Source organism: Euprymna scolopes, chromosome 44 (assembly GCF_053919585.1).
Source record: "Euprymna scolopes isolate OS-2025 chromosome 44, ASM5391958v1, whole genome shotgun sequence".
NCBI classification, from domain to species: Eukaryota; Metazoa; Mollusca; class Cephalopoda; order Sepiida; family Sepiolidae; genus Euprymna; species Euprymna scolopes.
In genome coordinates, this window is record NC_136525.1 from 43,301,171 (window position 1) to 43,313,280 (window position 12,110).

General features: G+C 39.1%; 1 protein-coding gene across 2 annotated transcripts in view; it reads left to right on the forward strand.

Annotated features, from left to right (window-relative positions):
- LOC145268820 (V-type proton ATPase 116 kDa subunit a1-like) overlaps positions 1 to 12,110 on the forward strand; it is a 156,073-nt gene that overhangs the window by 89,783 nt on the left and 54,180 nt on the right. For both annotated transcript variants that reach the window (XM_080124461.1, XM_080124462.1), the window contains exons 11-13: positions 6,094 to 6,244; positions 6,833 to 6,969; positions 10,285 to 10,424. In XM_080124461.1, the coding sequence (XP_079980587.1) occupies positions 6,094 to 6,244; positions 6,833 to 6,969; positions 10,285 to 10,424 (428 nt within the window). The remainder of the gene's footprint in view (positions 1 to 6,093; positions 6,245 to 6,832; positions 6,970 to 10,284; positions 10,425 to 12,110) is intronic.

Below are 12,110 nucleotides of genomic sequence, written 5' to 3' on the forward strand. Positions count from 1 at the left end.
CCAATTTATTTTTGCAATATTTTTTGTTAGATGACCTATGGCTTTCTAAATATATTTATAAATATATGCCACATCTGGGCAGGAGCTGCTAGAAAGGACTTATCCTGCTTTGATAGAGTTCAAAATAGATTTTGTAGCTTCGTAGAAGATGTCTTTTCTCTTCCCTGCAACTTCTTTCTCACAGAAGAGATGTTGCGAGTTTATCGTTATTTTCATGGCAAGTGCTCGACTGAGCTCCAATCTATGGTTCCCCCCCTCGCCAAACTTTCACAAGGAACACTCATCTAGCTGTAAACACTATCAATAATTCCCCTCTACTCTTTGTGCCTAAACCTAAACGTAGATTCCATGAACAAAGTTTCTTTCTAAGAACTGCATGCCTGTGGAACTGTCTTCTGTTTGCAGGCTTTCTAGTTGACTACAATATGGTTGTCTTCAAGTCCAACGTAAACAAGTTCTTGATGAGCCGTTCCACTTAAATTAACAAATTTACCGAATTTCCATTACTAACAATTACTATAGTAGTCCAATTGACTACTCTACACTCTTTAACGCTTATCCTCGAGCGGCCTCTGGGCCTTGATAAGTGGTGGTGCTTTTTTAAAAATATAAAAAAGAAAAATGCATAAAACTTTATTTGAGAATTAGCATGGATAGGGTTTGGAATCGGAACTCCCCGCTCGATAAGGATTACCATGATCGGCATCAAACTACTTTCTGACAATAAGCAAAGAATAATAGAAAAGATCGTAGGTAGAAGAAGCAGAGGACGACGGCAAGAAACATATTGACAGTCTGAGCACCAAGGCAACATCAAAAATGATGAGCAACAATGAATTCATGAATGCCTTGATGAGGATGGGGACATCCATATTGGAGAGAGAGAGACGGCGGACATATAACAATGATGAGGGGGAGACACATTTATACGGTTGAGATAAGAGAGATACATTTCTTGTAAGAGTTACATAAAGTTCATAATAACGATGAGGGAGACTAAGGTCATATTAAGGATGTTTCACAAATTACCTTTTGCTGTTGAATGATGACACGACGCAGTTTTACAAAAAACATAACTTCTTTATTATCAGATCGACCTGTTGAATGATGATGACGTCAAGGAATTCAAAATTGTTCTACATGATTAAACGTTCTCCCTTTGCTTCTAAAGGGACCTTCCTCTGATCATGTCAGCTCTGTCCGACCGACTCTGCTGACTTTGATCCCAACTCGACTCCCTCTCTCTGCTAAACCTAGCTTCTATTATTGAGACTCTCCCTTTCTGCTATGACGTCATATGTATGGCTCTACACGTGATCGACTCACGCGGCTTAAATATACGTGGCTCAGCGCATGTTCCCAAAACATGCTTCTGCAGACAAGAATTCTCACCAACCTATGTTTCAATATATTTTTAAATTGTATTGTTCATTATTTATTTTTTTTTGTTTAGCTGATCTTTTTTAATTCAATTTCCATAAAAGAATGAACAGTTAATTCTTTTTACAAACAAACATATCTAAACTATTTTATGTGAAATTAACAATAGCCAAATTCCAACATTTCATTTTTTTAATCTATCTCTGAACCCGGCTTACAAAGTTTGAATCTCGGTCTATCCTAATCTCATTTTCCACTTATCTAATGTTTTTCTTATTTACAAGAAAAGGGGACCCTTTTTCTTGTAATATTGAGAGAGATGGATTGAGAGCCATATCTGTCAGTGCCCGTACCAGGCAGGACACCACTTGAATGAATGATTTCATGTGAGAGATCAATCTTTCTAACAATACCGACTTTGTCACAGTCCGATGCATCTGTCAGAAGTTTTTGGCAAACACACACACACACACACACACACACACACACACACACACACACACAAACGCACATTTTCCCTTTTATGTAATAGGACTAGCGGGGGTACCTGGCATTACCCGGGTATGGAGAGGTAGTGTAGTAAGGAACCCCGGTAGGCATCCTGAATGGAGAGAGGTGTTTAAAAAAAAAAAAAAAAATGGTACTAGGCAGGCAGGCTCGAACCTGTAACGCGAAGGAGGAAAAGAAGGTGATGCATCCATAGCGAAACTGGAAGTCATGAGCGTTCGAATTAAGAGTAGTCAATCTAACAGAGACGATGACTTGCAAAAATGTAGATGAAAAAAGCAACCCCCTCCTTGTAGAAAACTGCCCAGTTAAGGGTAAAGGAATTAATGTTTTTGGCTAATTTTTCAATATTTCTCGTCCAAGAGACCAAGCTTTAAAAGGATACCAATTTCGTCATGTGATAGAATACGTGGTTTGCAATTTTTATGCTTTTGAGGAATGCGTACCCATTTGAAGTTATGGCATCAGCAGTTCTAACTACAAACTGAGAAAGCCGAAAGACGGAAAAAAAAATCCATTTATTGTTTAATTATCAAGTACCTTTTAAGAATACTTAAAGATGAGCAGTGTCTGCGGAATAATAACGAAAAGACAATCAACTAGCATCTATGCAATGTGCATGACTTCCGCTCATTTGAACACTATATTGTTTAATATATTCCTCCGAATTCAGTATTTAATAGTTCTTAATTCCCTTCATTTCCGTGGCAATTGTTTGGTGGACCTGAAGTAAAGGCTTAGCAAATGGAGCAGAAGGTGGCTTCGTGGCTGGATTCGAATCTCATGACCAGCAGGAATTGTCATTTCTACACTGATGATTGTGTAAGCACAAAACACTAGTGTGTGTAGGTGTAAAGAATGATTACTGCTTAATTATAATTATACACACACGCATGACTTTTAGCTTGTTAAAAAACGGGAAAAACGTTATAGCCTGTTGACTTAGAATGAGTTCTCTATGCTAATTTGATGGTTGAATATGTTTAAATTTGTGCTTATTTTTCTTTTCTTTTTCTTTTCTTTTTTCTTTTTCTTTTCTTTTTTCTTTTTTCTTTTTCTTTTCTTTTTTCTTTTTCTTTTCTTTTTTCTTTTTCTTTTCCTTTTTCTTTTTCTTTTCTTTTCTTTTTTCTTTTTCTTTTCTTTTTTCTTTTTCTTTTCTTTTTTCTTTTTCTTTTCTTTTTTCTTTTTCTTTTCTTTTTTCTTTTTCTTTTCTTTTTTCTTTTTTCTTTTTCTTTTCTTTTTTCTTTTTCTTTTTTTTTCTTTTTCTTTTTCTTTTTTTTCTTTTTTTCTTTTTTTTTTTTTTTTTTTATTACATTTTCACCCCAAACAAAGCACATTGCCACTTTGATGTAGGGGGCTACTATCAGGGACATAAGCTACAAAGGTACTATGTGGGGAGTTGGGCAGCAAGATGTCGGTTCACGTTACACTTGAACTTCTGCATGTCAGTGCAGTTGGGGAAGCAGGGACGCAGAAGGGAATTCCAAAGTCTAGTGGTTCTAGGGAAGAAACAACTGGAGTAGAAGGCTCTCTTTCATCTAGGGATCTCTACTGTGAAGGGGTGGGATTTAGCTGCTGGTCCGGGTTGTCGAGGGTATTTACGTCAAGGGGGTACAAGTGCTTCCAGTTCGTCAGTGCATTCACTGTTAAAGTACTTGTAGAACAGGCAGAGGGATGCAACATTTCATTGATGGGACAGAGACTGAAGTTTAGATGACAGGTCAGGACCTATCAGGTTGCCGACTCTCTTTTGAACCTTGTCTAGGAGCAAGAGACTAGGAGCAGATGCATCAACCAAAACATGACAACAATACTCTACATGGGCGAATGGTGGCCTTATAGAGGTACAGAATCCCTATTAATCTTTAAATGTGCATCGAACGGATACCATAATACTTAGTCCGTTGCACCTCATTATAACAAAGACAGAGTTCAAAATAGACTTCTAGCCTCTTTCCCACAGAAGAGATTTTGCGAGCCTATCGCTGCTTTATCATTATTTTCATGGCAAGTGCTCGTCTGAGCTCCAATCTATGGTCCTCCCTGTTCTTACTTTCACAAAAACACTCGTCTACTGAAACCAGTATCAATAATTTCCCCCACTGTTTATCTCTAAAACTAAACGTAGATTCCATGAACAAAGCTTCTTTCTTAGAACTGCACATAAGTGGAACACTGTTCCATTTTCCTGCTTTCAATCTGACTCGTACAATATTGTTGTCTTCAAGTCCAATGTAAACAAATTCTTGATGATCCATCCCCTTAAGTAATCCAATTTACTAAATTTCCACTACTAATGACTACAACATGTTCTTTTGACCACTGTATACTCATTAATCCTCATGTGACCTCCTTGATAAGTGGTGACTCTTCTGTAATAATATATAGCCTGTTGATTTGGAATGAGTGCTATAGGCCCAAATACTAGAGTAAATGTGGTGTTATGGTGGTTAAGCTATTAATCCTAACTGTGCATCCAACGGAGTACATAGGACTTAGATCGTTGTTCCTTATTATAACAAAGGTCTGTACAAAATTTCAGCCAGATTGACCCACTTCTAGAGTAAATGTGGTATTGTGGCAACTGATCTATACATTAATGCAATAACGTGTGTGTTATTTTGTATCACGCTTACATCATTTTTCTTCTGAGTGACTAACCCTAACCCTATCATTTGTTATGATCTTCCATTTCTTGTAAAAAATAATTTAATCAAGAATAATTTAATAATTCAATCAAGCTAAGTACTTCCAAGGATGGAGTACTGCTGTCACATCTGGGCAGGAGTTGCTAAAAACAGCCTATCCTGCCTACAAAATAGACTTCGTGGCTCAGTGGGGGATGCCCTTTTCTCTTCCCTGCAACCTCTCTCCCACAGAAGAGACGTTGCGAGCCTGTCTTTGTTTTATCGTTATTTCCATGGCAGGTACTCGTCTGAGCTCCAATCTCTGCCCCCCCTCGCCAATCTTCCACGAAAAACACTCGTCTAGTTGAAACCACTGTCATTAATTTTCCCCACTCTTTATCTGTGCCTAAATCAAAGCATAGATTCCATGAACAAAGCTTCTTTCTTAGAACTGCACGCCTGTGGAACTCACTTCCGTTTGCCTGTTTCCCACCTGACTACAACTTGGATGTCTTCAAGTCCAACATAAACAAATTCCTGATGAACCACCTCCTTAAGACACTTTATCAAATCTCCAATACTAACGGGTCCTGGATATGACCTAAAACTATATCCGATGGTGAGGCCCCACCTTGCAGGCTTTGGGGAGTGTGGAGCCACCCTTTAATTGCCATTGCTCCCAGGTCCACTCTGATCTGGAGTGGTAGTACCTGTTAGGGCCCCAACTATGGGTTAAATAGAATCTGACTTAAAAAAATATACTCCATTAAAAATCGTTCCTCAAAATAACTAGATTCGGCATTAAATAACCTGAAAAAGGTTGATATGCCGTAAAACAAAACCAACCAACCAACCAATACTAACGATTACTACGATACTATCCCATTGATTATTGTACACGCAATAACCCTTATCCTCAAGTGGCTTCTGGGCCTTGATAAGTGGTGACCTCCATGTAAAAAAAAAAATTATTCATCAGTTTTGGTTTTGGTTATAGCTGAAGGAACTAAAGTTATATATATATATATATATATATATATATATATATATATATATATATTCATAAGTTGTGGTTTTGGTTTCGATTAAAGCTGATGCAGCCAAGTCATATGGATATATTTTTATTATTTTTGAAATCACAACTTTATAATATATAAAAATCGATAGAAAATTAACTCTAATATATAGGAGATCTGCATAAATTGAAATATCATATTAAAGCGTATTTTACGACCGGGCTACGCCGGACGTCCTTGCTAGCTTAGATAAGTACTTTTGCAGTTTTAACAAGAGCTACAGTAATATCAAGATGTCTCCATTTACGCTGGATATCTACAGAATGCCAACATCAATATATTACATATGAAAAAGTCCACTGTGGAATTTCCACAGGTCCTGCTAGTCTCTAAATGTGCATTGAATGGACACCATAATACGTAGTTCACTGCACCTTATAACAAAGATCCATACCATATTTCAGCTGGATCAGTCTAGTAGTTTCTGAAAGAAGTGGAACTCCCTAAGAGAAATAAATATAATAGATATAATTTAAACGTTTATTCTTTTTGGTTTTCTCCAGGAAGCAAGCAACAGTCATGCTCCGAACATCCTGCATCGCATGAGTACACCAGAGAAGCCGCCGACATTCATCCGTACCACAAAGTTTACTGCTGGCTTTCAGGCCATCGTCGATGCTTATGGTGTCTCTTCCTATCGAGAAATTAATCCAGGTGAGGCCGGCAGTATCAAGTCCGTATCCAAAAGTTTTTTTTGTTTCTGATTAATATGGTTCTTCAAAGATTGAAAAACTCAGGAACCTCAGGTTTAGATGGAGTCAGTTGAATTCATAAGAATGTTAATCCGACTCCAATTATTGATTATTGAAAATCTTTAAAATAAGAGTAAGTTAGATATTTTGGGACTCTGAACATCCTGTCTGACATTTTTGGACTCCATGTGTCCACATCTGTTATTTTGGGATCCTGTGTATCTGTGCCAGACGTTTTGGGATCCTGTGCATCTGTGCCGGACATTTTGGGAACCGCGAGCGTCCGCGCCGCACGTCTTTGGGAACCGCGAGCGTCTGCGCCGCACGTCTTTGGGACCCTGAGCATCTTTGGGATTCTCTGTGTTGGATACTTATGGAATACCAGAAGTAAGGCTGACTTTATATATTTCAAATCTGCAACTCTGCTTTGCTTGCTCAATGTATAACGTTTGAATCTCATTATTTGTAATCTTAGTATCTCCGCATACCCCTGCATTGCTTTCAGTTGTTTTAAATCTTTTCTTCATTTTTTTTTTTTTTTTTTTTTCAGCTCTTTATACCATCATAACTTTCCCGTTCTTGTTTGCGGTCATGTTTGGCGACTGCGGCCATGGAATGGTCATGTTTTTGTTTGGTCTCTGGCTTGTCATCTTTGAACGAAGACTTGGTGGAAAAAGTGATAACGAGGTTTGTACAATCATCTTTTCCATTCATACTGATACACTGGACTGACCTCTCTAATCTCGTAATGCTAATTTCTAGGAAGTTTCTAGGGAATATTAAATTTTTGGGAGCACAGATCACAGCTATTATTAATTATTATTAAGAAAACCCTTAATATGCAAATGGCATTCATCCTTGGGTGGGTTGAACTGACTTCCTCCAAAAGAGGGAGTTTAAGGGGAATATCAGATTCACAAGCAGTCTTCAGTTGCATGTATATCACTGCCAGGAGAGATGACAACTTAAGGTTCTTGCAAGGAGGTATTGACTTCGTACATATAGCACCTAGTATTTCCAAATGGCCACCCATCAGGCATTGGCCAGGTTTAATGTTGCTTAACTTTAGTAATCAGGGCTCTATGGACAAATTTATCTTTAGTTGACCTTTGACAACCAAATATTTTCGTTTACTAGTCAAACCCACATGATTTTTAGAATATGATCTCTTCATTCTATGACGAGTGCGTACATCATAAACATTGTATTTTTTTAATAAGTGTAATTTTAAATATGCACCCAATTTTATGTCTAGTGGTTCTAGGGAAAAAACTACTGGAGTAGAAGGCTCTCTTTCATCTAGGGATCTCTACTGTGAAGGGGTGGGATTTAGCTGCTTGTCGGGGTTGTCGGGGGTATTTACGTCAAGGGGGTACAAGTGCTTCCAGTTCGTCAGAGCATTCACTGTTAAAGTACTCGTAGAACAGACAGAGGGATGCTACATTTCGTCGAGGCTGAAGTTTAGATGACAGTTCAGGACCTATCAGATTGCTGACCCTTATCTGCAAGTGGCTTCTGGGCCTTGATAAGTGGTGACCTCCATGTAAAAAAAAAAAAATTATTCATGAGTTTTGGTTTTGGTTTCTATTATAGCTGAAGGAATTAAAGTTATATATATATATATATATATATTTTTCTTCATAAGTTGTGGTTTTGGCTTCGATTAAAGCTGATGCAGCCAAGTCATATGGATATATTTTTATTATTTTTGAAATCACAACTTTATAATATATAAAAATCGATAGAAAATTAACTCTGTAATATATAGGAGATCTGCATAAATTGAAATATCATATTAAAGCGTATTTTACGACCGGGCTATGCCGGACGTCCTTGCTAGCTTAGATAAGTACTTTTGCAGTTTTAACAAGAGCTACAGTAATATCAAGATGTCTCCATTTACGCTGGATATCTACAGAATGCCAACATCAATATATTACATATGAAAAAGTCCACTGTGGAATTTCCACAGGTCCTGCTAGTCTCTAAATGTGCATTGAATGGACACCATAATACGTAGTTCACTGCACCTTATAACAAAGATCCATACCATATTTCAGCTAGATCAGTCTAGTAGTTATGACGAGTGCGTACATCATAAACATTTTTTTGTATTTTTTTAATAAGTGTAATTTTAAATATGCACCCAATTTTATGTTGCTACTTGAGTTTCTTCAGATGTTTTTTTTAAACAGCTTTGTTAGAAAAAAAAGTATATTGCTAAACCTTTTATTGTCTGAATAATTTAACTTTGCTCGTTTTCTTAACAAAAAAAAAAAAAAGTTAAAGTTTTTTAACTCAGTAGTGAGCTTTGCAAGATTGTTAGTGAAAGAAACACAATCGCTAAAAGATAAGCATTTCATTATTTTAATATTTTAAAAAATCACCCGCAAATGTCACTGTTTCACTTGCAATGTAGAGCCCTGGTAATCTAATTAGAACAAGAGTGTCAACGCAATTAATGCTTAATATAACTGTTCCAAACAATTCTCTTCTTGATATTCATAAACAATCTCCCTAAATTATATTCAGAGATCATTCATCAGCATTTATGCAGATGACTGTCTATGGCAACACTTTAAAAAGCATTAAATGAATACAATCAGGTTGTCCTTAATTGTTGTGACCCAGGTCTTCAACTGCTCACCATCATGTTTGCACCTGCCAGGCAGAGAGGGGGAAGGACTTTGCATATGAGCTGTCCCTCTGGTTGACAAGCTGCATATCCAAACCACCGGAGATGTTATTGAAGAAGGACGGACTACAGTTGGCATAGGTTTAGTCCTTAATGGAGAGTAGAAACTGGAACACTATCTCTCCATGTGGGGAGGTGCTGCTTGAATCTCAATTTCTTGCTTGGACGGAGTACAAAAACAGTTTGCAGTCTAGTGGGACATGTCTCTTTCTCACAGAAGAGACGTTGCTAGTTTTTCTCTGCTCTATCCGTATATTTATGGTAGGTGCTCGACTGAGCTCTAATTTAGGTTCTCCCCTCTGTAAAAAAAAAAAAAAAAAAGTCACAAAAACTCATCTTGTTGCAACCACTATCAATACTTCTGCAGCTTCTCAAAACAAAACTTTCAGAAACTTCCAATGTTTTCACCGATTCCGTAATAAATTCCTGACTCCGATACAATCACTGATCTCTAAATATTTAACTATAAAGTGGTTGATTTTCCCGATTACCGTAAAACCATGTTAAATGTGCAGATATTTTCTCAAACGTAAACATACACTTGGGAGTGAGGTTATAGATTTTAATTTTACTGATCGTTTAAAATCAATAAATATTTATTTTATCATTATTACTAACAGGGGAAGATTTTGTTTTAAACAAAATCAAATAAAGAAAGCCAAAAGAATTGTTTTTGGCATTGGAAAAGAGGCACATTTTTTCGCTTCCGATACAGGTTCCAATACTCCCCAAAATTCTGATTTTTCAGATTCTTGATTCCGATTTATTGTCCAAGCACGACTAGATATACCATCGGTGGAGTGCAATGCTGCATAGCTGACTGCAACATAGTCATCTTCAAGTCCCTTCTTTTTGAGCCATCCACTTAAATAATCTAATTTCAGACAATAGCAATTATTGTTTCACTGGCCTGTTTTTTTTTTATTTATTTTATTTTTTTTTTTTGGCCCAAACAAGGCACAGTGCCACTTGGATGTTAGGGGCTACTATTTAGGACCACATCTATAGGGAAACTATATAGGGAGTTGAGCAGCGAAATGTCTGTTCACACTACACTCAAACTTCTACATCTAAGTAAAGTCGAGGAAGCAGGAACCCGGAAGGGAATTCCAACGTCTATCAGTTCAAGGGAAGAAATTACTAAAACTGAAGGCTTTCCAGCATCTAGGAATCTCTACAATGTATTTAAAAAAAAAAAATCTTTTACTGTTTATTCATCCCAAATGAGGCACAGTGCCACTAAGTCGTAATAGGGATATGATTTGCCAGGATACTGGGTACTAAAATGAATTTTTTGTGTCTTTCAGATTTGGAGAACATTTTTTGGCGGTCGTTATATCATCATGATGATGGGTTTATTTTCCATCTACACGGGAATCATCTACAATGATTGTTATTCGCGATCGCTTAATATTTTCGGCACGAGTTGGAATTCAAGCTCAATAACGTAAGAGTTTGCTGTTAATCTCATTCTTTTATCTTTTTTTCCTTTTTTTCTCCTTCTCTCCCCTTTTTTCTTATCTTTCACGCCCTTTTTTCCTTCTCTTTTTCTCCCCTTTTCCCTCTCCTTTTGTCCCCCCTTTTCCCCTCTCCTTTTCTGCCCCCTTTTCCCCTCTCCTTTTCTGCCCCCTTTTCCCCTCTCCTTTTCTGCCCCCTTTTCCCCTCTCCTTTTCTGCCCCCTTTTCCCCTCTCCTTTTCTGCCCCCTTTTCCCCTCTCCTTTTCTGCCCCCTTTTCCCCTCTCCTTTTCTGCCCCCTTTTCCCCTCTCCTTTTCTGCCCCCTTTTCCCCTCTCCTTTTCTGCCCCCTTTTCCCCTCTCCTTTTCTGCCCCCTTTTCCCCTCTCCTTTTCTGCCCCCTTTTCCCCTCTCCTTTTCTGCCCCCTTTTCCCCTCTCCTTTTCTGCCCCCTTTTCCCCTCTCCTTTTCTGCCCCCTTTTCCCCTCTCCTTTTCTGCCCCCTTTTCCCCTCTCCTTTTCTGCCCCCTTTTCCCCTCTCCTTTTCTGTCCCCTTTTCCCCTCTCCTTTTCTGCCCCCTTTTTCTTGCTCCTGGATATGACCTTAAACTATATCCAGTGGTGAGGCCCCAGCTTGCGGGCTTTGGGGAGTGTGCAGCCACCCTTTAATTACCATTGCTCCCAGATCCACTCTAATCCGAAGTGGTAGTACCTGTTAGGGTCCCGACTATGGGTTAAATAGAAACCGACTTGAAAACAACAAATATATTCTATTAAAAAATTTTTCTTTCGAATCTTTGGATTCGGCATTAAATAACCCGAAAAGGGTTGATATGCCGTAAAACAAAAACAACCAACCAATCCCACTTTTTCTGCTTCCTTTTCTTCCCCCCTTTTTCTGCTTCTTTTTCTTCCCCCCTTTTTCTGCTTCCTTTTCTTCCCCCCTTTTTCTGCTTCCTTTTCTTCCCCCCTTTTTCTGCTTCCTTTTCTTCCCCCCTTTTTCTGCTTCCTTTTCTTCCCCCTTTCTCTGCTTTCTTTTCTTCCCCCCTTTTTCTTCCCCGTTTTTCTTCCCCCCTTTTTCTTCCCCGTTTTTCTTCCCCCCTTTTTCTTCCCCGTTTTTCTTCCCCCCCTTTTTCTTCCCTCGTTTTCTGCCCCCCTTTCGCACCCCTCTTCTTTCTCGCACCCCTTTTCGCACCCCTCTTCTTTCTCGCACCCCTTTTCGCACCCCTCCCCTTTCTCGCACCCCTTTTCGCACCCCTCCCCTTTCTCGCACCCCTTTTCGCACCCCTCCCCTTTCTCGCACCCCTTTTCGCACCCTTCCCCTTTCTTGCACCCCTTTTCGCACCCCTCCGCTTTCTCGCACCCCTCCGCTTTCTTGCACCCCTCCGCTTTCTCGCACTCCTTTTCGCACCCCTCCGCTTTCTCGCACTCCTTTTCGCACCCCTCCGCTTTCTCGCACCCCTTTCTCGCACCCCTCCCCTTTTCGCACCCCTTTTCGCACCCCTCCCCTTTTCGCACCCCTTTTCGCACCCCTCCCCTTTCTCGCACCCCTTTTCGCACCCCTCCCCTTTCTCGCACCCCTCCCCTTTCTCCATCCCTTTTTCCACCCCTTTCTCCACCCCTCCCTTTTGTCCTTTTCTTTTCTCCTTTCCCTTTTCCCCCCTCTTCCCACCTCTTTTTTCT